Source organism: Panthera leo, chromosome F3 (genome assembly GCF_018350215.1).
Source record: "Panthera leo isolate Ple1 chromosome F3, P.leo_Ple1_pat1.1, whole genome shotgun sequence".
NCBI classification, from domain to species: Eukaryota; Metazoa; Chordata; class Mammalia; order Carnivora; family Felidae; genus Panthera; species Panthera leo.
The window spans coordinates 40,400,571-40,426,026 of NC_056696.1; the positions used below are offsets into that span (position 1 = coordinate 40,400,571).

The 25,456-nt window shown below is 52.4% G+C and overlaps 1 protein-coding gene across 1 annotated transcript; it reads right to left on the minus strand.

Annotated features, from left to right (window-relative positions):
• Nucleotides 1-2,399: 2,399 nt before the first annotated feature.
• Nucleotides 2,400-25,456, minus strand: CSRP1 (cysteine and glycine rich protein 1). Its single transcript, XM_042925057.1, has 6 exons — nt 25,352-25,456; nt 13,887-13,999; nt 8,671-8,839; nt 7,368-7,497; nt 4,015-4,108; nt 2,400-3,680 (listed from the first exon to the last, which is right to left on the minus strand). The coding sequence occupies exons 2-6, from the start codon at nt 13,996-13,998 to the stop codon at nt 3,604-3,606; spliced, it is 582 nt and encodes a 193-aa protein (XP_042780991.1). The 5' UTR covers nt 13,999; nt 25,352-25,456; the 3' UTR covers nt 2,400-3,603.

Sequence of the window (25,456 nt, forward strand, 5' to 3'; positions counted from 1 at the left end):
AGGAAGTAGGCTTTCACAGACACTGAATCTGCCAGCACCTTGATCTTGGATTTCCCAGCCTCCAGAACCGTGAGAAAGAAATTTCTGTTTTTTAGAAGCCACCCAATTTATGGTATTTTCTGAACTGATTAAAACAGAAATTGGCACCGAGAAGTGGGGTGCTTCTGTAACAAATACCTAAAAGTGAAGAAGTGGTTTTGAAACTGGGTAATGGATAAAGGCCAGAAGAGTTTAGAAATGTCAGCTAGGAAAACACCTACAGTGCTATGAGTGGACCTTGAAAGGAGATTCTCATGAGGGCTCAGAAAGAAATAAGGACAGCCGGACAAAGCCTCAGTCATGCCGGAGAATAATGACTAAGTAATTTTGCACAGAATGTTGGTAAAAATATAAATGATAAAGGCCATTCTGATAACAGAAATGAGGAACGTGTTTTTGGAAACTGTACAAAAGGGGATCCTCATTATAATGTGGCAAAGAACTTGACTCAATGTGTTCAGATACTAATGTCTCGTGGAAGGTAGAACTTGTGAACAATGAAATTGGTTATTTGGCCGAGGCGATCTCTAAGCAAAGCATTGAAGGTGCAGCTTGGTTCCTTCTGACTGCTTATAGTAAAATTTAGGAAGAGAAAAACGACTTAAGGATGGAACTGTTAAGCAAAAAGGAAGCATAATTTAAGATTTGGAAAATTCTCAGCTTACCCATATTGCAAAAAAGTGAAAACATTAAGGGTGTGGCCAGGTGACTTTATGATAAGGAGATTAGTCTAGGTCAGCCATCTTAACAGAAGCTAAGTGCCACTCTTCAAGACAATGGAAGAATGACCCAGAAGGTCATTCAGTGATCATTAAGGCTATCATTTCCAACTGAGGCCCTGAGTACAAGGGCTTGGGGGTCATGGCTTCTTCCAGCTAGGTTTTAAACAATGGGGCCACCCGGAGCCATCACAGGGATAGGGTCCTGGCAAAGAGTCTGGCTGTAGGCATCACCCTGCTGGGCTGTGGGGGTGATGTTGCCACCCCAGTGGGTCCAGAAGAAAGGATTATTCTCAAGCTTTAAAGTCTAATGGAATTTGCCTCATCAGGTTTGGGACTTATTTGGGACCCATCATTCCTTTCTTCTCTCCTGTTTCTCCCTTTCAGAATGAAAAGGTCTATCTGGGGCACCTGACTGGTTCAGTCAGTAAGAGTGTGCGACTCTTGATCTCAGGGTTGTAAGTTCAAGCCCCATATTGGGTGCAGAGATTACTTTAAAAAATAAAGCCTTTAAAAATAAGAAAAAAAAAAAAAAAAAAGGGACATGTCTATCCTGAGCGTGTCCCACCATTATATTTCGGAAGCACATAACCTGTGTTTTTCACCGGTTCACAGCTGGGGAGGGGATTTGCCTACGGATGAATCATACCTGGAGTCTCCCCCATATCTTATGTAGATGACACTGAGTGAGGCTTTGGACTTAGCCTTAGAGTTGATTCTGGAACAAGGTGAGACTTTGGGGACTGTTGGGATGGAAAGCATGTGTTTTGTATGTGAAAAGGATGTGAATTGGGGGACCCAGGGGCAGAATGCTATAGACTGAATGTCTGTGTTACCCCCCCCCCCCCCCCCCCCCCCGCCCGCCACCTCAAATTTTTATGTTGAAACCTAATCCTCAATGTGATGGTATTAGGAGGTGGGGCTTCTGAGAGGTGGTTAGGCCATAAGGGTGGAGACCTCATGAATGGAATTAGTGCCTTTATAAAAGAGGCTCCAGGGAGCTCCCTTGTCCTTTCTGCCAGGTGAAGACATGGCAGAAAGTTGGCTATGAACCAGGAAGCAGGCCCTTACCAGACAGCAAATCTTCCAGTGCCTTGATCTTGGACTTCCCAGCCTCCAGAACTATGAGAAATACAGTTGTGTGTTTATAAGCCACCCAGTCTATGCTATTTTTTTATAGCAGCCAGAATAGACTAAGATAGGGCCCTGACCATGCAGCACACTGAGCTAGGCCCCACCACTCTGTCCTTCCTGGGCAGAAGTAAACTTTCTGGATTTGACAGGAAGGTTCCTCTGGCGAAGTTTCCCTCCCGCTCAGGGGTTTTCCAAGCTGGAAGAAGTTCTGAGCGCAGTTTTGGGTCCTTGCTGAGCCCCTCAAATTCCAAAGCCCACAGAGTTTTCCCACCCAGATATGGGAGTGGCGGCCAGACGGGGCAAGGCAGCAGGATTTGGTTGGTCGGGTCATTCCAGGCAGTGTCGTTTGTTAGAACTGATACTAGAAAGTGAGCAGCCCTTGGAAAAACAGGAACAAACCCTACTTATCGCCACCTAACCTCCTAGGAATTTGATCGTTCTATCAAAGTTCCCTCCCAGCCCTGTGGGTAGTGGTCCTCTCACGGACGAAGGATCTGGACACCAGAATTCTGTTCTAAGAGCTTTATTGACCAGATGAGAAGTCAGCTTGAATACAGCTCATGCCTGCAGCCCCTTCCAGGTGACAGCTCCATATAGTGTTGTCCTTTCAGTCACTGGGAGCAGCGAGACCCAGCCCCTCCCCTTCCTCCTGCTGCTCCTGAGTGGGAGGGCCTGGAAGGGATGGGAGTGATGTGGCCGGGGAAGGGTCCCTGGAGAAGGGTGGGATGGAAGGGGCGAGGCCCCGAGTGGGCAGGTGGGGTCCTGAGGACTGGGCACACAGGGAAGGGGTGTCCAGATCAAGACCGAGGCTGTGTGTGCCTCCCTCCACATCCGAGGGTCAAGCAGGAGTGGTAAGAACAGAGCACTGGCCTGGTCTGTGCTGTGACGAGAGGAGCTGCCATCATAGCCTCGGGACCCAGGGGTAGGGGCAGAGCTATTTACCCTCAGGTTGGGGCCACTGATAAATGAAAGTATGTGTTGGGGGTGTTTCATTAGGGCTTCTGTCAAACAAGGAACTAGACTCCTGGGGAGGTCAGACCACATCTTGACTTTGGGGCTCTCAGACCTAAGTTGTTCTCTCATCAGGAGGGGGAGGACACCAGGTCCCCAGAGCCTCAGAGGCAAGAGGCCCAGAGAAGCAAGTGGCTCCTACAGTCCATGACCCTTTCTCTGTGCCTTTCTGCATCCACCTAATAACTCCCGGAGCTGGGACATCCCAGGCCTATTCTAAGGGACACCAAGAAGCCCACCCTCTTACCCACAGAGGAGAATCTCCAGGATCCAATAAACCACAAGCTTCCTCTGCCCCATCATGGTCCTGCTTCCCTCCCCACTGGGCCTACTGCTCCTCTGGGATCTGAGATGTGGGCTCAGGGATCTTGGCAGGTTGATGACAGACACTCAGCCTAACAGGCCAAGAACAGAGGACTGTGGGGCGGGGTGTAGGAGGAGGGGTCGGGTCCCACCTACACTGAAACACTGAGGTCTCCTTCTGGTGACGGGTCAGATCCCAGGCAGAGGGAGCCCTTTAGAGGGGTGGGACCTCAGGTAGACTCCAAACCAAAGGGGGCCAGACACCCAAGTTCAGGTCATTAGTGATGTGTGGCAGGGCTAAGAGAGGGAGGAAGAATCCTGAAGGTCGCCGAGGCTGCTGGGAAGGATAGGCGATGAAAAGCACGGGAGTGGGCAGCGTGCGTGGGTGGCGGCAGCCTCACTCAGAGTGGACCAAAGCCCCAGCTCCTTGCCCAAAGCCGAAGCCCTTGGGTCCGAAGTTTTTAGCGTAGCATCCTGTGGAGAGTACGTGAGTGTAAGGCCTGGCTCCTCCTCCTTCAGGCCACACCTCCCAGCCCTCCCACTGGAGCACTGTCTGCTATAAGGGCATCGGACTAGGAGTTAGGAGGCCGGGTTCTGGTCCCATCCTGCCCCGATTGGCCATATGACTCTGGTCAAGTCACTTTTGCCCTCTGGCTTGTCTCCTCCTATGTAAAGTGAAGGGTCATATTAGAAGCTCTGCAATCGACCCCGAGGCCAGGAATTGGTTTAACATTTAGCAAGGGCATAACTACTTAGCCCCCGACCCCCTCAGACCTCTGGACCTCGCATTAGAAGTGCAACCACCCACCTTTGCAGTAAATCTCGCCATCCTTGTCAGCCAGGGTGGTGGACTCGAGGCCTTTGCCGCACTTGGCACACCGGAAGCAGGACTTATGCCAGGACTGGGTAGGGAAGGAAAGAGTTAACGCTGCCACCAGGGGCTAGAGTGTCCCTTACCCCTCCACCCCCAGCCCCATCCCCCTTGACATGAGGATGGGGGCGGAAGGGCTCAAGACCCTTCGGAAGTCTGCTCAGCTGGTACCACTGGGAGGATGTGGCCTGGGGGGCCAGGCAGAGGAGGAAGCAGGCCAGGGACCACGAACTACCTCATGCCATCTTCAAGGAAGTGTTGCAATGGCACCAGCTGCACCACAAAGGGTAGGTGAGGGGGTGGGACCACCACCAAGGTAGCAGCTGTTTCTCCACAGGCAGGGCCAGACAAGCCTTCTCCGGACCTGCCTGTGGGTTAGCAGTGTGGGCATGGGCTCCTGACTTGTCCTGGCATTGCCACTTACTGCTGCACAGTCTCTGTCATCTCCTGTTCTGGGACACCCTCCTGCCTACCTTGCAGGATGGATGGGAGATCTGCGTATATTCACATATGGTGCCTGGCCACAGCGCAGGCTATTGGAAGTCCTATCCATCGGAACCAGCCCAGCCTCTGAAGTTCTAGAACTGGGTGCCTTGTGCACCCACAAGCCATCCTCTCGCAGAGAGTGGGCTGGTGGTATCTCCCTTGCTAGGTAGCTCTGGGGACTAGACGGCTTTAGCAGGGTACCGTGACTGCCACAGGCCTGGCCCAGAGGAGGCCCTGAACCAATCATATCTAGTATTACTCTAGAAGAAGGGGGTCTATGAAGTACGCTGATCTGAGCAGAGAAAGGCCTGAAAAGTGCAGTCTCTCCAGGGGCCGCAGAAAGCCCTCTGTGGTTCTAAGAGGAGCCTGGAGGCCACACAGGGCTAACAAACAGCCTGCCGGGGGAGAAGCCGGCTCAGGTTTGTACACAGTGACGGGAGCCAGCACAGACAGGAAGACTTCTCAGCACCCTGTTCCCATTAGCCACAGCTGAGCAGGCTAAGCCACTGCTGTGTGGACAGCTCTGCAAAACCAGGAAAGCTGGGGGCAGGCAGCACGCAGGCAGGACAAAACAAAGCCTTTTAAGGTCAAAGAGCCTCCCTCAGCACAGCCTGGGCTGGAGAATGAGAAAGGAAAATGGATCCCCTCAGATTTCCTGGCTGCCAGACCTTCCATGCTCCAGGGACAGCAGGGTCCAGAGAGCTGAGATGCGGGGGAGGGGGAGGTGGGCCAGATCTTGGTCTCCTTCCCAGCACCCTGTGTACCTCAGCGGTCACCCAGCCTTTGCCTCCTCCTCTGCAAAGCAGGGGCTGCTACCCCAACTCTCCAGGCTGGAGCAGGGCTGAATTGCATATGGACCACCACCCGCCCCTCATTGCCTAGCCCTCCCTCCAAGTAAGCTTGACCCTTTTTTGCTCATTCATTCAGCACTCCAAATCACTCCTGTTCCTCAATAGTTCTTTCCTGGCCAAGGCCAAAGAGAGGTAGGTGGGAGTTTCTCCCAACCTTTTCTGCTTGAACCCCAAATCCTCTTATCCTATCCCTTAGAAGTTACAGCCTTAACTGAGAGACCCTGTCTAGGTAATGCACATACGGATTCTTCGCTAGTTTTCATAATTTTCTAATCTCCTAGTGAGACACTGTGAGCAGGAAAGATGCCAACTTAACAATAAGATTAATATCTCCTGTTTTCATATCATTTAATCAGTAGCGAAGATCTTCATTTTGGCCTCACAACAATCCCCAAAAGTAAACAATAACAGTAATAATAGTAATAACCCTAACAGCAATAGCCGCTGTGTACTGAGCACGTCCCAGGCACTGCACTGGGTCCTGAATGTGCATTCTCATTTAATGTGTAAAACAACTCTATTTGTCAGGGATCATCACTGGCTTCACCTTACAGATGCGGAGCTGAGGCTCAGAAGAGAGAAATGATTTGCCCAAAGTCGCACACCTAGTAAGCAGCTAAACTAGGTTTCAAACCAGGTTGTCTAGGGTCCAAGGTCTTCATCATCATCGTGCTAGGATTCATGATCCCTTCCCATTGTACAGCTGTGGAAGTGGGTTCAAAGAGGTTAGACGGCCCAAAGCAGAGTGGACAGTAGTAAGAGCATGGGCTTTGGAGTTAGATGGACCCAGGCTTGGCTCCTAGCCTAGCCACTGCCTCGCTAGGAGGTCTGAGCAAATTACTTAATGCTTCCGACACTCAGCTTCTTCATCTGTAAAATGGGATAATGATACCTATCTCCGACCAGGACTGTCAGGGTTAAAATGACAGCCTGCTAAGGTCTAGATGGAGCCCAAGTGTTAGTTCCCCATCTGTTGGTCCCGGGCACCTTCCTCATGGCTTGAAAGCCAAGACCCAAAGCCAGAAGAGTTGCAGACAGGCTCTTGCCTTGGCCACATCACCCCTCCATCTGGGCTTCCTGTGGAGATCCCGAAGTCCTCTCTGGCCATATATTGAAGATGCCTCTTCTGTGATTCTCTGACCGCTACTCTGTGACTGCCAATTCTCCCGCCTCTTCTCCACTGCAGCCTCTCTGCGAGATGGGATTGTCTCACTTAGGATGCGGGCTCACTACAGTGATTCTTACCATGGCCTGGACTGGGGGTCCACAGAGGAAGGGCATACGTAGTGGTCAGAAATAGTTTGCAAAAGCTTCCCAGGAGGCTCTGATCAGCCCTGAACCTTGAAAGTTTCTCCCCTGGGAGTACACAGATGGGCTTCCTGGAGTCTACAACTTATGACATGGAAGGTATATAGATTTTTGAGTGGTTCTTAATACTTTGGGGATCACAAATCATTTCGAAAATCTGATGAAAGCTATGGATCTTCTTCCCAGAGACAGACATGTTCCTACAAAATTTTGCATATAATTTTAGGGGGCTTGTAGCTCCTTTGAAACCCATCCCTGCACCCTTAGGGGGCTGTGGTCCCCAACTCTAGAGACGCAAATTGATCTTTACAACTCCCTATAAATTGCCCCTAAGCATTTAATAATCAATTCCATCCATGGCGGGCCTGTTTTCCTCAGGAGTAAGAATGCTGCCCAAGCCACCCCTCCCAGGAGCCCACAGGTGCCTTCCTCAGTCCTTGCACATGGAGAGGCACAGAGACAAGCCACCCATAGGGACAAAGGGTTCCTCCTTCCCTAGAAGGGAGGGAGTTCAAGCACAGTACTCAGGCTCCGTAGAGCAAAGCCAGGGTCAGCGTTCTAGGACAAAGTTCTAGGACTCACATTTCAAGAAGGTGTCTCACCAGCCCGTCTCCCCGCACCCCATCTCCCCAGAAGCCACCTTACCTTCCCGGCACCGATCACCTTCTCGGCAGCATAGACTGCCTGGGTGCATCGGGGGCAGCGCTCAGAGCCACCAATCTTCTGGGCAAACTTGGATGCATTAGGGTTGGTGGTGGGCCTGTGGCCAGGGGCCCTGTGTGGGAAAGGACATGCGGTGAGATGACTTTCACTGAGGAACATGAGTGCGGCTGGCCCTGTGTGGGCATGACTCTGCCTTCCTCTCGCGCCAGGTAGCGGGCAGCTCTCCCGGCCAGGGCCTCCAAGGTCATCTCCCATTTTACAGATGGACAAACCAAAGCTCAGCACCATGCTATTTTCACAGAAGCATTGTACTCCCCTCAGTCACTGAGTTAAAACACTGGCATCATTTAGCACCTCGTTTGCTAAGAATTGCCCTCCTCCAGTCCCCATGCCTGCAGCCTGCCTATTATCAGAGTCTTTCCAGGAGAAATCTGCTGACAATTCACTCCCTCTGGGGCAATGACCTTGGCTAAAATGTGCTAACTCATCTGTCATTTCTGTCCATTCCCCCCAAGGTCAAGATGCTGGCCAGGCTGACTGCCAACAGCCACTGTTTCCGCAGGCCAGAGGTCGGCGGGTGCCAGTGAAACCCTGTAGTCTTTCCAGGGAAGGGAGATAACTTCCCCTGACAGTGGGCGAGAGACGGCGGAGGGAATGAGACTGGCCTGGCAATGGGGCTGCTTCTGAACCCAGGTCTGGCTCAGACACTGGCTGTGCGACCCCCAGACAAGCCACTGAGCCTGGGCTGGGGTTTCTCTTCAGAGAAAAGGGGAAATTAGACAAAGTAATTCTTGGGGCCCCTCTAAGCTCCAACCCTGATAAAAATATAGGTGGCACTCTCCATACAGGGCGGAGCCTGTCCTGTTTTCTTCCCCCGCTGGACCCTCAGCTCCTCTCATTGGCTCATTGGGGTGTTCTAGTCCTACCTTGGAAATCAGGGGGTCTCTGGGGCACCTGGGGGGCTCAGTCGATTAAGCGTCCGACTTTGGCTCAGGTCATGATCTCACGGTTTGTGAGTTTCAGCCCCACGTCAGGCTCTGTGCTGACAGCTCAGAGCCTGGAGCCTGCTTTGGATCCTGTGTCTCCCTCTCTCTGCCCCTCCCCCGCTCATGCTCTGTTTCTCTCTGTCAAAAATAAACATTAAAAAAATTAAAAAAAAAAAAAAAAAAGGAAATCAGGGGCTCTCTGAGCCTTCCGCTGCTTAACCAAAAGTGGTTGACGATGTGTAGGACCCGGGGGCGGGAGGACAGAAGCCAAGGAAAAGTGGTGAGACTCTTGTACTCACTCCTCGTGCTTGATGCCCAGAGACTCCCCCTTGTCGGTGCTCAGCGTGCCTGCGCCCTGCCCGTAGCCATAGCCTTTTGGCCCATACTTCTTGCCATAGCACGACTTGCAGTAGATCTCTTCACCATGCACAGCCACAGTGGTGCTGTCCAGATTCTTCTTGCAGACCACTGAGGAGGGAAGTGACTATGGTGAGCCGGGTCTGGGGTGAGCTGCTTGCTCACTGCAAGCCCCCTGCCATTGAAGCTCTCTGGGCCCTCTGATAACTAATATCCTGATCTTTCAGGAGCAGCCTGGAAATGGAGGTCAGATGGCCAATGAGCTGGGAGGACAGAGGGAGGAGATCTGCGCGGCCTAATTCTAGAAATTTTGGCCCAGCCACCTCTCACAGGAGCCCACGTGTGCCCCTCTCCGTCCTCTCCACCTTCACACCCGCCTGGCGGCAGTGCACCCCAGGTTGCAAGGCAACGGGCTAGGCTGACCCCAAGCCACAGGAAAGGTGTTGAGGGCCTTCACTCTGCTCTTGACAAAGAGACCATGGGTCCCAACAGGAGAGAAGAAAACAGAAAGGAAGGAAGAAGAAGGGCAGGGTTTTCCTGCTCCCAGCAATGGGACCCTGAAAAAAAAAAAAACAATCTGCATGCTTGGGGGTGCGGGGAGCACAGGCGAAGTGATGCACCCAGAAGAGCAGGTTTCTATTTATTAAGTACCCAGCATGGTGGGCTTTAGAGTGAGATGTGGGTCATGCTAATCACAACAACAAGATCTGGAGTTTCTGATCTCAGAAAACAGTTTGCCACAGGAGAACTGAGGTCAGACTCGGGGAAGAATTCCTAACCCCGGGGGTATGGGAGATTGGAAAGGGATGAGCTTCAGAAAGCCTGTGAGTCTCATATATCTTCCTGTGTATCTCAGAAGAGGCCTGTGCCCATGAAGTGGAGCCTGGGGCCCTGTGCAGTCAGACTGCCCAGAATCAAATCTCAACTCTCTCTCTTTGCAGCTGTGTGACCTGTATGTGATGGGCAAGTTATTTTGCCTTGCTAGCCTCCGGGTGTCCATTTGGGTTTTTTTGTTTATTTGTTTCTTTTTTTTTTAAGTAATCACTACACCCAACGTGGGGCTCGAACTCACAACCCTGAGATCAAGAGCGGTACGCTCTCCTGCCTGAGCCAGCCAGGTGGCCCTCGGTGTCTCCATTTGTAAACGCAGACAATAATATCTACCCCAAAAGGTGGTTGGGAGAACTAAATAAGATCTTGCATGTAGCGTGCTTAGCACAATACCCCATACGCAGGAGGTACGTGATAAATGTTGGGTGCTCTTACTAGTATCATATATAAAGTTAGTACTGCGGGGACACAAGGGAGGAGGGAGGACAGGCCCAGGCCTCAAAAGATCATGTGCTCCCAACTTCCACCTACTTCTCTCAAGAGACTCGTCTTCACTTTATTTGCTTAGGTCTTATCCTACAATGCTAATTTGGTTCGATGAGGTTCCTTAAGTATGGCGGTCCAGTGTGCCCAGCTGGACCATATCCTCAAACATGTCCTGAAGAGGGAGACCTCTAGCAACCACTGGAGAAGCTACGCCTCTCACCTCCCTGTGAGAAGGCTCTCAGCTCAGCAATTTGCGACTTGCCATCCTCTGGCTTTTAAAGGGTCGGGCCCTCTGCCAGCTCCTCTCTCACCCTGCCCTCCAGGTTGGAGAATTCAGACTAAATAAGGACCCTCCGGTCTTGCCCTTGACATTCCCACCTCATTCCAGTGTTCTGGGCAGCCCATATATGGAACTTCCCACCACCTCCCCTGGGGCTTGGCTCCCAGGAAGGAGGGAGAGAGAACGGCACGCTCCAACATTCCCTTCTAGGGCAGGAAGTCAGGAGTCGGCCTGGAATTGCTTCCCGTAAGACCCAAGTTGAACTGGGAATTCCAAAACCAGAGGGAAGGCAGAAAGCAGAGACGAGGTCAGTTGGGGGAGCAGAGGTCTATTTTGACTCATCATCAGGAGTCACAGGAGCTCAGCCCAGAGGAGACAGCGGGGCCTACAAAGTCGTTAGCCTCCAGGTGGCTCCCTGCAGGGCCAACTGAGCCCTGACTTCCAGAACCCCAGAACCGGAGTCGAGACCACCCTGTGGGTTTCTGCTCTGCTTTGTTCTCCCCAAGACCTTCTGCCCTTCCACCTCCATGCGGGCAATATAGTCTGGTCACCTGGAGGCTCCACCAAAGACTCAAAAGGAATTTTGAATGAAGGCCTAACTAAATTTCTACCAAGTGTTAAGATAAAAAAAGACTTAGTTGTGGTGAGTGATGCACCTGTCGGGAAAATGTCCTTCCAGATGCCACAGGCTCGGTGAGGCCTTTTTGGTGATGCTGTTTTGAAATATGGGCAAGAGGCAAGCCACAGGTGAGAGGTCGGAGCCCCCTCACCCCACCCCAAAACAGAGAGGGATTCTCTCTGGAAGGAAAACCAAGGCCCACAAAGAAGTTTAAGCTCACAGAATTGGCCAGAAGCAGGGCTGGGTCAGAACCAAGCCTGATTTCCATATCTGGCTATTTTCTGCCTGCCCGAGACCCCCTTCAGGTAGGCCAAGCATGTGGGACCAAGCGGGTGAAAACCGACCCGAAATTTCAGCTGCAGGCGAGGCGATGCTGGTGTCAGAGGGCGTGCAGGGTTCCTCTGAGCTTCCCCTGTGCTCTGCGGTTCTGGGAAACAGCCCAGTTCTATCACTCACCACCATGGGGTTAGGTCAGACCAGGTCCACTGTTCCACAGGGCTGGCTGCTCAACCCTGCCCTGCCCAGGAGGGAGTTGGTTACAGCTCAGAGAAGGCCACACAGCCTCAGGCCGAACCCCAGCTGCAGCGCCCAGCTCTCCCGCCTGCTAACAGGAACTGGCCACCCCTGCTGAGACCACAGGTGTATACTAGACCCTCTCTGTCCCTGCTTTCAGGTCAGAGGCCAAGCCCAGGGTGGAAGCCATTCTCCCCGACTCTTATTACATCATCCTGTCTTCCTCCTGTCTGTCCCAGGCCCTCAGGAAAGGGAACATAGGTGCCACGCTGAGTAGAAGCCACAGCCAAGGACCCAAATGGTCAGAGGCCCAGCCAGCAAAGGGACTGTGGCCCTTAATGCCCCCCAGGCCCATACTCTGCTAACCTTAGGAAGGAAAGAGCCTTCAGAAGAAACTTAGGAAGGAAGGTGCTTTGATTCTCTGAGGGTTATTCTGAGTTCTTGAATTCAACCTGGACACTTTACACCCACTTCTCTGAAAGAGAGAAGGGACGCTCCTTCCAATCATAAACAAATGTGCAAAATGCTGTTCTGGCACCAGGAATAAGCAAGTTGTGGAGACACCTGATTGCCGGAACCTCTTTGGGCTCAGATACTAAGAACCGTGCAGGCCCTGAGACCCCAGGCAGACGTAAGATCCTTCCCTATGGCTGTTACTTTCACAACACCCCCTCCCAGCCCTGCTCCCCGGCCTGACTTTCCACAACTGTTTCTAGTCCTCAACACCCCCTCACACCCTGCCCCAGGCCTGCTCCCATCGTCCTATGCCACCCCCTAAATTCCTGACTTCCCTCAACCACAACTAACAGCCACTCCTCCACAGGCAGGACTGAGGCCTCTCAGCTGGCCGCTTCTAGTGATTAAGCAACATTTGAGAGCAAAGACAGAAGCCCTATGGACCCCAGCAGCCCAGACCCTCTTTCCTAGCCAATGCTGAGCCCGCTTATTCCTTCTGAAAAAATAAACGGCTTGAAAATTCCTAAGTGCAGGGAACTGCTGATAACGAGATGCGGCTGTCTGCGGCCTCCTCTGCGGGCTAGAGGCCAACTAGGCCCCACCAGGGCTCGTTTACTCCCATTCATCAGACACAGCCCTCCGGCTGCCCCTGTGGCTGGCTGCGCAGGGTGTGGGCCCCTGCTGCCCTGTGCTGGGTGGCTTCCGGCTGAGTCTCCCAGCAGCAGGTAGAGATCTGGTGAACATCCGGTGACCAGGCGGCCCTTGGCCCATCTGGCTCCTACTCTGGACCACAAATCACCTGGGAACAGAGGGGCCACAGACACCCACCCCCAACTGTGCTCCATGCGATGTAGGATGGACGGGACCCCTTTTCTGGATCTCTCAGGTGGGGTGGGACTTCAGCGCCCTGTGAGGCCATCACACCACATTGCCTGCAGTCCCATAGGCACCGCGTGCATGTCCGGGGCAGTGCCTATCATGTATCGATTGCGGTAAGGACTTGGTTTTCCAAGCTTCTATCTTTTCATTCTCGCAACAACCCCGTGAGATAAGTATTATTAGCTCCCCTGTCACCATGAGGCAACTCAACCCAAAGAGAAACTGAGTAACTTGCCCATCACCACCACCCAGATAACCAAAACTGAATTCAGATTAGAACTCTGGCCGACTGGCTGAAGAAACCCAGGGCTTAACTAAGACATTCCATTGCCTCCCACTCTTGTCTGCCCTCAAGGAAAACTCGTGTCGCTGAAAATACCTCTTCCTCTGACCCAGACCCTCTGTTCTGATCACAGTGAACTGAGTCATTTAGAAATGGGGGGGGGGGGCGCCTCCCTGAGGCACTGCTTCCTGGGTGCTCTGAAAACACCGTCGGGGTCAGGATCCGGACTCATCCAGGCTTGTGATTCGAGCCACTCTTGCTCTGGGTTACTGGGAGAGGATACCAAAAGATCTGCCTGCCTGCCTGATCTGTCTTCCTCTTATCCCAGACTGTTGGAGCAAAATGGGAGGTGAGGGAAGTGACCAGGCAGGCTCAGAAGGGGGCGGAAGAAGGGAGAACCCAGTTCTTCTCCCAGACTCGGGTGTCCCCATAAAATTGCAGCCTCTTAACAAGTGATAATTTGGGTAAAACTTTTATGTTTTCCTCTTCAATGATGGCATTGTGGCAGGGAGAGAAAGAGGAGAAAGCAGAGTGGAAAGTTTCCCTAACCAAGTCTGAAAGCTTGGCTCCCAGCCCCCCAGCGGCTGCCACCCCCGCCAGCTCTGGCCAGCCCGTCCCCTTAGAAAGCAGCTTCTGAGCGGAACAAAGAGGCCCTTAAGTGTTTCCCTCCCCAGCTGCGCTCCAGCCAAATGTCAAGCTGTTTACATCCCACGGGGCCAGTTCCCTGGGGTGTTGACAGGCCCAGCCTGTGGGGGCGGGCCCAGACCCAGTCCCCACGACAACGACAGCAGGGCCCGGGGCGCGTACTCACTGCACAGGAAGCAAGATTTATGGAAGCTACTGCCTTCACACTGAACCTCTTCCGCAAAGTAAACCGTCTTCTGGCACACCCCACATTTCTTGCCTCCGCCCCAGTTCGGCATTCTGAAACAGGACACAGAAACGGGAATTAAATTTACGGGGAGATGGAAACACAGATTGCCCATGACAGAAGAGCCACAGGCAGACCGAGGACAGAAAGAGGGGGAGCGGAGCACCTGTGGGGGCCCCCAGCCCTGGCACTTCCTCCTGGCTTCTTGCCCCAGAGCCATCAACAGATGTGCACTGAGCAACCATTGACTTTCAGCCTGTGCCAGGCACTAAACAGCATAAATCAGCAGCAGGGGCACCTGGCTGGCTCAGGGGGTTAAGTGCCCGACTCCCAATTTCGGCACAGGTCGTGATCTCACGTTTCATGGGATCAAGCCCCACATCTGGCTCTGAGCTGACAGAGCGGAGCCTGCTTGGGATTCTCTCTCTGCCTCTCTCTCTCAAAATAAGTAAATAAACATTAAAAAAAAAATAAACAGTATAAACAAGCATAAGAATACCAGCTCTAGGAGGCTGTAGTTGCAATAAATTGAACCCTCTGCTACATGCATCAACAGGGATAAATCTCACAGAGATGCACCCGAGCCAAAGAAGTGGATAAAGTGTAGTTCACAAAACACAAATCATTTGTGTAAGGTTCACAAGCAGACACAATTCATATTGTCGAGAGATGAACACATGGGTGGAGAAGTTATAAAGAAAAACAAGGGAATGATTATCACAAACTCTTATCTTAGATTTGGTGCCTCTAAGACAGGGAAAGGACCACAACCATCTTGGGGGTCTCCAGAGGGGCTGCTAAGGCGCCCCTTAACCTGGGTGGTTGCCATATGGGCACTTTATAATTATTCTTTGAACTATACGTGAAGGCTTTATATGCTCCTTTATGTGTATGATATAGCTCACCAAGAAACCCAGAGAAAATTTTAAGTAGGAGGCAGCACACAGAGCATAGTTCTCAAGCTTTAGAGCCCATTAGGGGCGCGGGGGGCAGGGGACTTCTGCGAAATCAGATTGACCAGCACCACACCAGACCCCAAATGAAGTACAGGAATCTGGGTTTTTAATAAGCACCTCTGGTAAGTCCAAAGCAGGCAGCTCAAGACCAGCTCTGAGATGCTCTACGTATTGGTTCTGACTTGAGGTCCTGATGCCAGATGGGGTGGGTCCAATTCTGAACCCACCACTCACTGGCTATGTGTAGTTGGTCTTTCTCCCCCCGCCATCACCCCCCCCACTTTTTTTTTAAAGTAGGTTTCATGCCCAGCACAGAGCCCAGCTGGGGGGCCTGAACTCATGACCCTGAGATCAAGACCTGAGCTGAGATCAAGAGTTGGACGCTTAACCGACTAAGCCATCCAGGGGCCCTGTCTTTGGGTAGTTGGTCTTTCTAAACTTTGATTTCTGTGTGTAAAATGAGGAGAAAAACAAAAGCTATTTCATAGATTATTTCTGGGGATCAAATGAGGTAGGGCATGTCACAGGCATGACACAGGGGCTGGCCTAGAGTTGGCATTCACTAATTATTATTAACTCAGAAGCCCAAGACTGCAGGACAGGCCTGCTGCCAGTGGGTACCTGATGCCCCAGAAAGCAGCACAGAAGGTAAATGCCATAGAAGTTTGGAGAGCCTGGATCCCCTTCGGCTGATGGGATCAGCTTCTCTCCTTCCATTTCACTCCCTCACTCAACAGACATATGACCGAAGGACGCAGATGACCCTTTGGCTTTCCTTTAAAAATTTGTAAATGTTTATTTATTTTTGAGAGAGAGACAGAGTAAGAACGGAGGAAGGGCAGAGAGAGGGAGACAGAATCCAAAGCAGGCTCCAGGCTCTGTCTGAGCTGTCCGCACAGAGCCCTACATGGGGCTTGAACTCATGGACTACGAGATCATGACCTGAGCTGAAGCCAGACGCTTAACCGACTGAGTCACCCAGGCACGCCCCCTTTCCCTTTTTTGACAGAAGTTCATGGAGGGCGGGTTCCCATGCAAGGCACGGGTGACTGTGGGTAGAAGATGGGCAACGAGGTAGCCCAGGATGGGGTGCGTATAGGATGATGCAGGGTGCTAGGAAATGAAGGGGGGACGGGGCCAGAGTGGGCTGTTGACTCAGGACACAAAGGCGCCTAAGGAGAAAACTCACCAGGAGCCTATTAGGAAATGCTGAAAACAGGGATGAGTTATCCAGAGCCCCGGTAGCAGGACTTGTGCCGACAGCAAGAATCAATGTCAAGGACAGAGGAAGACATGGTTTCCACTGCTGGAGAGCTTCCCACCTGACTGTGGACATAGGCCTCAGCTCAACAAGAAGGTCTAGGTCGTGCTCACAACGGAGTCCCACACCCTACACAGCACCTGGCATACAGGTGTTCAATAAGTAGCAGAGGAATGAACGAAGGATGCCCTAGGGCCAAGTTCTCTTGGGGCATTTCTGCAGAGCCTGGGACCCAGTAGAGGTACTCAGTAAAAGTGTGCAGGCTGATAAGCAGGGCTTAAGGTGGGCAAAGGGGTGTTGGTGGTGCTGGCTCATCACTGTCACTGGGGCTCAAATATCACAATGAGCACAGGGATTTTCAGCAAGGTTTTGTCCCAGCGGAGGAGACAGACACATTTTCATTCCCCCCTGCTTTGTCCTCCCACATCCTAAAAGCTGGGGTTTCCTCTGGTCCCAACCTGGCCCCCGTCTCTCCCCAATCTCCTATGGCCCCACCGCACTTGCTGTCCTTTCATGCCAAGGACGTCCATACATCTCTGGCCTCGGCCTCTCCTCTGAGCCCAGTCTCGTCCATCTGACTGAGTTCAGGTGATTATCTCTGCCTGGATGGTCCACAAGTACCCTAGTTTCAACGTGCATGACCTGAACCCATTGCCTTTTCTCACACTTGTTCTTTTTCTCGACTTTTCCATTTTTTGCACGTGCTGCCACAACCATTCTCTCCATCACAGAGGAATTATCCCACACCCGAGAATATCGGTGGGTTCTTCCCCCTCCCTTAGCTGCACCCCACTCTATGCTCCCCTTTGGCCACTCACCCCCAAAACCTGTGCTGACCCTATAGGCTCTCTCCTCTCCAGCCCTCTTCCCAGCACCCTAACCCAGCCTACTCGCCTCTCCCTCACGCAGCCCATCCCCTTTGAAGAAGACACCACGCTATATTCACCTGTTTCTTGGCAACTATCCCAATTTTCAGCCATGGCACATGGCCTGGATCTAACCTAAGCAGCCAAGGCTATTGGCTTAAAGGTGGGCCAGCTATACATTTCAAGCCAATAAGATGGGAGAAGGCAGTTCTGGGGGCTCTGGAGGAAAAAGCATCCCGATCTTCGGAGAAAACTTCCTGGAAGCAAGTCCCTCTTCCCCCCAGTGAGGACAGGGAGCAAGGGGCTCTGAGGTGGTTGTCCCAAGGGGGACAAACAGTCTCAGAATGAAGCTGACAGCAGGGAAGACAGAGCTGAGAGACGAAAGAAAAAGAAACCGAGTCTGTAATGACATCATTAAGCCACCAAATTCAGCCAAACCTAAAGTCCAATCTATCTCTGAATTTTCCAGTTAAACAAACCAACAAATTCCCTCTGTTGTTTAAGTTACTTTACAAGTGAACGCAGCCCCAGGGAGACAGCAATTATGGCCTTGCTGCTTCTGGAATCTCTTTCCTATTCCATTCCCAAGCAGCTGCCAGATCATTTTTGTGGAGGCTCCCCCTGCTCAAAAGCCATCAGTGACTCCCCGCTGCCTGAGAATAATCACTCCCCTCACACTGAGGTTCTCCCCTGCATGGTCTCCACTTCCTTTTCCAGCTGTCTCCTGTTACCATACCTCCCAAATGATCAGGGTTGGTGAAACAATCACTGGGTTCTGCCCCCACAATGCCCAGCGCCAGACCTGGCCTGTGGGAAGTGTTCCGTCAATGCCTGTGCACAGAGTGGCCCAACCACCGCCATCCCGTTCTCCTGCGAGGGCTGCTTCAAGCACCTGTAGTGACATGCGAGGGGAGCTCTGCTTGGGAAGCTTCTGGGGAAAAAACGTGCCTGTTCGTACGACGCCACACAGGTTCTCTTCTGCCTCTGACTAAGGGACTAGATGTCACCCCCAGAGAACTCCTGCAGCCAGGGCACCCCAAATGACAGCCTGCCATTGACGGCATGCTTACTATGCACCAGGTTACATAAATCATCTCATTCTTCCCCACCTGGAGATGGGGTATACGTGCCTACCTTATAGATACGGAAAGCAAGGCTCAGAGAAATTAGGCACTTGCTAGCAGTAACTCATCTGGAAGAGACAGGACAGGGATTCTAATGCGGGTTTAGCTACTTCTGAGTCTTCTGCCTCCCCAGCTGTCACGCTGATGCCCCATCGTATTTCAGTGTGCCTGCTCACAGTAGGCATACAGTACCCCAACGCGTGGCTCTCTCCTCCCTTTCCAACCTCCTGAACCAGCAAGGGATACGCTCCATGCCCCTAGGAATACCCCCGAAGGAGGAAAGTTCCCCTAACCATGTGGTTGAGAGCCGGTTCCAAACAGTGTTTTGTTTCCAGATACAAAGCCCTTCTCCCTCTGGGGGAGACCCACAGCTCCATACAGGCCTCTCCTTGTTCTCCAGCAGGGCCCCAGGGAAACAGGAACATGGGCGGAGAATGGGTGAAACCCAAGGCCCTGCCAATGAGGAAAATCTGCCCGGGATGCCTGCGCCATTCCTTTGAGCCTGGCCATTTGGCTGGGGGCTCTCCTCTCAGGAGCCCAGTGAAGGGACAAGGGCTCTGGAACCTCGGGATGAAAAACAATGATGGTTCACTAACTGGAAGGGTCCCAGACCACCCCTGTGGATGGGCTCCCCATCCCCTCTGTCCACATGAGGACCCCTCCAGGGGACTTGCCGTGGGGAAGTCTCAGCTGGAGGGAGCCCTGGCCACCTCCCTCCCTACAAGAGGCAGGGAGCACTCTTCACTCCACCCCCGCCCTCCTGCTCGGCCCCTTCTTTCCAACAGCCAAATTCCAGCTATCTATCAGGAGGCCGAGTGGCCTTAAAAGGAAACCTGTTTCTCAGAGTTTCTAGGATGCTTAGGAGGACACCTAGCTGCTTCTCAATTGCCTTCCTCGTTCTGGCTGTCAAGAGGCACTATGGGAGACTCTGAGGAGGCAAGTTCACCAGGTCAGAGTTCAGGTGGGAGAGTTCAGTAGTTAGAAAAGTGGGTCTGCACTCCATCCCTTCGTAGCTGAAGGATCTTGAGCAACTTACTTTCCTCTCCGAGCTGCAACTTGCTAGTCTCTAACTTGAACCATACATGGGCTCCCTAAAATCGCTGCTCGGAGGAGTGATGAAAATATATGGAAGTGATGGCAGGGGGCCAGGCATACCATTAAGTCCTCGGTCCTCTGATCACCACTGACAGGACCGGCCCAGGCAAGCTTGACACCAGCCGTGGGGCCAGATGTCTGCCGTCCTTCCAAGCTAGTCCACATCTGGAGGGAGCAAGGCTTGAGCAAGAACGTGCCGAATGGGGACCACGGATTCCTGGCTGATCTGTCAGCCCAGCAAAGGAGACAAGTGACTTGCCCTTCTTTGGGATCTAGTTCCCCCTGGCTGCCTGAGATGCAAGCAGAGACTTGTGTCTTTATATCAAGCTCTTTTGTATATTGTTCTGGGTGTTCAAGAATCATTGCTATCTTCTGTAATCCCATTATCCCCCTGGCGAGTTTGCAGCGGGTGCCCTCCGAGACTTACATTCCCACTGGCAATTGCAGTCTGTGTTCTGGTTTGCCCTTTTTCACTACGTTGATCATCTCAACAGAGAACAGGCCTTGAATTTTCTGCTGAATGGCTAGAAATATCTGGTCAGCTCTTTACCTGAAATGTCAGGATCCTTAGGGCCGGCTGGAAGCTAGAAGCCAAGGGTTGGCCTCTTCTGATAAGCAGCTAACTGTCCACACCTTTCTATCTAGTTGTCCCATTAAGAGCTGTATCCAGATCCTCAATCTTGAGAGGAGGGATTCAAGATGGCGACTCGCATAGCAAGAGAGAAAGAAGCAGACGTAAGGCACAGACGCTCATGTTCACACACGTCATGAAAGTTGGGATGAGGTGATGGGTTCAGCGTGGTCATGTGTGAAGTCCAAGGAACCATCTCAGAGATGGATAATCCTCAGCCACCGGCCACAAGTGTCTGAAGGAAAGCCTCCTCTCGTCAAACCGTGATTTGACAAACCATCCCATGTCTTTATTCGTCCAGTGGGAAAATCCCATCTCTCCCATTCCAAAAATCTCTTTTTCCCTAGGGTCAAAGAGCAACTTTTGGCCACAGAGCTCAGGTCCCCACCCACTCGGTCTGGTAGAGACCCGTCAGGTGTTCGTCTAATTAGAAATGCACTGCTCGTTGGGGCGCCTGGGTAGCTCAGACGGTTAAGCAGCCGACTTCGGCTCAGGTCATGATCTCATGGTCCGTGAGTTCGAGCCCCGCGTCGGGCTCTGTGCTGACAGCTCAGAGCCTGGAGCCTGTTTCAGATTCTGTGTCTCCCTCTCTCTCTGACCCTCCCCCGTTCATGCTCTGTCTCTCTCTGTCTCAAAAATAAATAAACGTTAAAAAAATTAAAAAAAAAAAAAAAAAAAAAAAAAAAGAAATGCACTGCTCGTATTACCTGAGCTTTGTGGTACTTGGCCAGGTACACGGGAGAGCTGTCACCCTTTCCAGTCCTGTAGCTCAGCCTCTTCTTCCATGCCCCGTCAGGAGAGCAGCCAAGGAGAAAGAGGGAAGGAGGCAGGGCCATGTTGATCAGGGTTCAGAACCCACATCTTAAGAGCTGGCACCCGAAAGCCCAGGAAATAGACTTCCCCCGACAATAATGGTCACTGGGAGGGGGAGGAATGGCTGATTAAAAAAAAAAAAAAAAGCCGCAAACTTGGGCGCCTGGGTGGCTCAGTCGGTGAAGCGTCCGGCTCTTGATTTCAGCTCAGGTCAGGATCTCACGGTCAGTGAGTTCAGGCCCCGCATCGGGCTCTGTGCGGAGCTTGCTTGGGATTCTCTCTCTCTCTCTCTCCCTCTCTCTGCCCCTACCCTACTTGCTCCCTCTCTCAAAATAAATAAATAAACTTAAAAATTAAAAACAAATAATTTAAAGAACCCGCAAACTTGCCCCCAGCTTCACACCGCCCGCTACACGATGTCTTCACAGACCTGCACATGGCCCACCGCTCTGCACGTGGCAGGATCTTTGAGCTCTGGTGACTCCTGGCTCCGTGGAACCCTGGGACTTGACCGTCATTCCAGCTCAGCTCTCTCCCTGTGCTAGGAGCGTTCCCTTCCCATGGCCCTTGTGTCCATGGCCCTTGTGTGACTGAGCTGACAAGTACACTGTTATGTCTCTTCCTGCTTGTCTCTTAATGCCTCTTAGAGTAGATCTCTTTCCCCTGCGGAGCTTAGAAACCTGAAGGTCAACAAAAGAAGGAGGGGGAGGTCTATGATTTTTTTTTTTAATATTTCAAAACTACTACAAGAAATCTTATATTATAATAAGGTCTCACAGACTAGTCAACGGATCAAGTTTCTCTGGTTCTTTTCTGGAATGATGTCAATGCAGAGTGGTAACAACTGGTCGTCCCACGCTGAAAGGTCTGACTGATTTTTCTTGGATTGAATTTTAAAAAGCAAAGACAAATTAGCACTTGGACCTTATAAAAACAGGTTGTCTGCAGCTGACTTCGCAGGAGGCTCCATCCCCCCCACACTCCCCTCCGGGCCCTGCATAAAGAGCGCCAGGCACACTGGAGAGGAGGGAGGAGGGTCCTGTTGCCTGGTTGGGGCCGAGCCTGTGCTCCAGCTGCAAACCTTCTATTTCTTCCTCCTTTGTTACTGTTGAGGAGTCAGACGCTGCCTTTCTGGCCCTGGGGAAGCACTGGAAATACCAGCGTCTGGAAATGCTAGCCGCCTCAGTATTTACACACTTTACCATACATGGGAATTACTCAATGCCCACGTCAGACGAATTCCTGGGGAGCTGCGTAGTACAGCCACGTCATTTCCATAGAAATTCCTGACGACTGGAAACCACAGGCAAAGCCTCTGGTACCCAGCAACCCCCCCCCCCCTGCTCTCCCTACCCACAGCTAGTTACTCTGTGTGTGTGTATGTGTGTGTGCCTTTTTCTCAAGCAGCCTCTTTTCCAGGCTTCCTTTCTTTCCTGGAAACCTGGCCTGGAAATTCAAACACACATCAGACCTGGTAAAAGCATACCCACTAGATCTGACACCTAACATCCAAGGGCGCCCTCTCCTCCCTGGCCATGCAACAGAAACCTAGAGGTCATGAGTTCTAACCCTGCCTCCATTCACGTTCATAATGGCAAAGCCATATCTTCCTTAAGTACTTTATAAGCCACAGCAAAGCACTTTGTATAAAGCGCGTGTGTTTCACAAATGGCAGATATCGATTGCCCTAGTAAACTGATTTAGAAATTGGGAATGTAACGGGAGCAAAGAGGAATAATAAAGTGACTGAGCATGGAAAGAGTTGGCCTATCTCTGAATGGTAACTCCATAACTGACCAGCTGTAGTACTGGGCAAGTTACTTATCAATCCTGAGCCTCAGTTTCTTCATCTCTAAAATGGGGAGCATCGGACTGTTCATAGATTGTTCAAGATAATACACAGGAAGGATTTAGGCCAGTCTCTGGTGCACGGTAAGTGCAGATATCTGCTTACTATTACCTTAAAGGAAGGTCAACGCTAATACTTCTTGTTCAATTTTATGACTCAATTTTAGATATTTAGCAAGATGCCCAAGTAATGGCAGATGGTTGACTTGGAGGAAAGGTCCTTTTGTTTTCCCTGGCAATTCTTTGTTTAGAAGTTCTTACTACACCTCAAAATGTAAAATGCAGGGGGCACTTGGGTGGCTCAGTGGGTTAAGGGTCTGACTCTCGATTTCAGCTCAGGTGATGATCTCACAGTTTGTGAGCTCGAGGCTCATGTTGGGCTCTGTGCTGTCAGCGCAGAGCCTGCTTGAGATTCTCTCTCCCTCTTTCTGCCCCTCCCCTGCCTCTCTCGAAAATAAATAAATATGTAAAAATGTATAATGCAGGACTCTTCAGTCCTCAAGCAAACCTACTTTTCACAATAAGCTGGGCTTACAAAACTATTTAAAACCTTGGCAGCCTATCAACCCAGCCTTCCCAGGGGCGCTTGGGAGGCTCTGTCGGTTAAGCATCCGACTTCGGCTCAGGTCACAAATTCATGGTTTGTGAGTTCCAGCCCCGCGTCAAGCTCTGTGCTGACAGCTCAGAGCCTGGAGCCTACTTTGGATTCTGTGTCTCCCTCTCTCTCTGCCCTCTCCTGCTCATGCTCTCTCTCTCTCTCTCTTTCTCTCTCAAAAATAAACATTAAAAAAATTGTTGTTTTTTTTTTTTTTTAAAGCCTTCTCAATTTGTTTTCACCACCAGGAGAGCCACAGGAAAATAAAAACTATCTTTTTTCCCCTCGCCTGGTCCTCAGTAATGCTCACAGGGAAAAACTGGCTGCTAACTGTTTGTCCAGTAGGGCAACTAATAGCCTGTATCTACCCCGTTGGTTCACCAAATGTTTGCTGACCACCAACCGAGTATCCACACCACACTCCCAGGCTACCACTCTACTCCAGTGAGGACGCTAGGGTCCAGATGCAGATGTTTACAACTGAGAAAGGAAACCCCCGGGGCCAGGGCAGACCAGAGGCAAATCTTGTGGCACCCCCATTTCCCACACCTTATTAGCCGGAGGGCCTGCTCTTCAGCTTCTCTCCTGCATCCCGTCCCCCCAGACCCTTTGGCCTGGGCAGTGTCCCCCTCCCCCTTGTGTAGCCCACACCACACCCTCAGCGGGATAAACTTCCTGCCCGGTCTGACTGTCCCCACCCCGGATATCCTCCCCGAGGCAAAGGGTCATTCCCTGGGAAGCTGTGAGCAGTGCAAGGCTGCATTCAGCTGGGATGGGATAGAAGCTGCCTGAAAGCAGCTGAGGACTGAGGACAGTCTCTCTTTGAAGAGGAGACCCTGGGCTCCTGAGTCAGAGCCCGGCTGGAGAGTCAGGAGGCACCTGTTGAGCGAAAGCTAGGGGACCCTTGTCCCCGAACCCCAGGAGAAATCCCCAACCTGCCCTCTGAGATGACAGACACGGCCAGCACTTCCAGCCTCCTTAACTTCTGGGAAGGAAAGGGGAAGACAAGACAGAAGACAGTAATGGAGCCTCACCGTGTTCCAGGTCTGCGCAATACCTCCCAAAGTACCCTTCCCAAAAGAAACTAGGCATTGAGAAGTTAAGTCACTTGTCCAAGGTCACCAGTATATTGAGTGGCAGATCTATCTGTCAAGGCTGAGCCAGTCTGCCTTCCAAGCAATCTCTCACGGAGATTCCAGGCTGCCTCTTATGACTCACTTTCTACCCAGAGCCCAGTGGGTCTCCTTAGTGTCACTGCCACTGGATCCCAATGCTGAGCCCTGTCAGGGAGGGAAGGGCCTGCCCATTCATTCACCCCCCCCCCGCCCCCCACCAACGGGAGCAGCGGGGTGGATGGCTAGACCCCAGGCCTCTAGGGAGGGGCCAAGCCCAAGCTACTCCTCCCAGCCTAGACCCAGGTCCTGGTTAGCTTACCACAGCACAGGGATCAAGAGCATGCAGGATATCTACCCCCACCCCACCCCGCCTGTGAGTGTGGACACAACACCTGCTTCAGAGGTTACTTGTGAGGTAACATCTTGCAACTTGCTTTAAATATGCCCAACACCAGCTCCTTTCTTGCCCCCCAGCCTTCAAGGACTGAGGCCACAAAACACTGACGGTGGGCATAATCGTCCCCACCTGGCACCAAGACTTGGGGTGGGGGCAGGCGAAATGTTGCCGTTTCCATCTGGTTCCTTAAGAAGAGTGAAAACTCGCACCTGCGCTCAGGGCACAGATGCCCCAGGCTGGGCCCTGAAGCCAGATGGTTCCTCCACCCCACCCCCGGCACGTTCTCCTCCCAGAGCGGGAGGGTGAGGGAAGGGGTGGCACGGATGCCCTCATCCCCCTGCCGTACAATGAGCGTCAGTGGCGCGCAGAATCGCTGATTGTTCTGCTGCCAGACCTGCGGGCGGTGGGGGAGCCCGGCCACCCCGGGTCAGGCGCACGCAGGAGCCATTTGTGCCAGGAAGCCCCGAGCCGGGAGGCACCCAGCGCCTCCTGGAAAGGGAAGCGCCGCTCCGGCTAAGTGTGGCCGCTTCTCCCACTCCGCGGCCCGCGACGACCCCCCCCCCCCCCCGGCCGCCCCACTTTGCTTTCCAGCAAAGTGGGGCCGCGGCGGCCGGGAGGTCGGGCCGGCGCCGCGCGGGTGCAGCGCGGGGCCGGGAGCGCGCGGAGGGACCGGGCCGGGCCGCGCGGCCGCGGGGCGCACTCACCTGGCAGCTGGCTGCGCGGCGCGCGGGTGGGAACGTTCTCGGAAGTGGCGGCTGGGTGCGCCCGGCCCGCGCCCCGTTTTGTTCCGCTCGGGGGAAGGCGTGTCC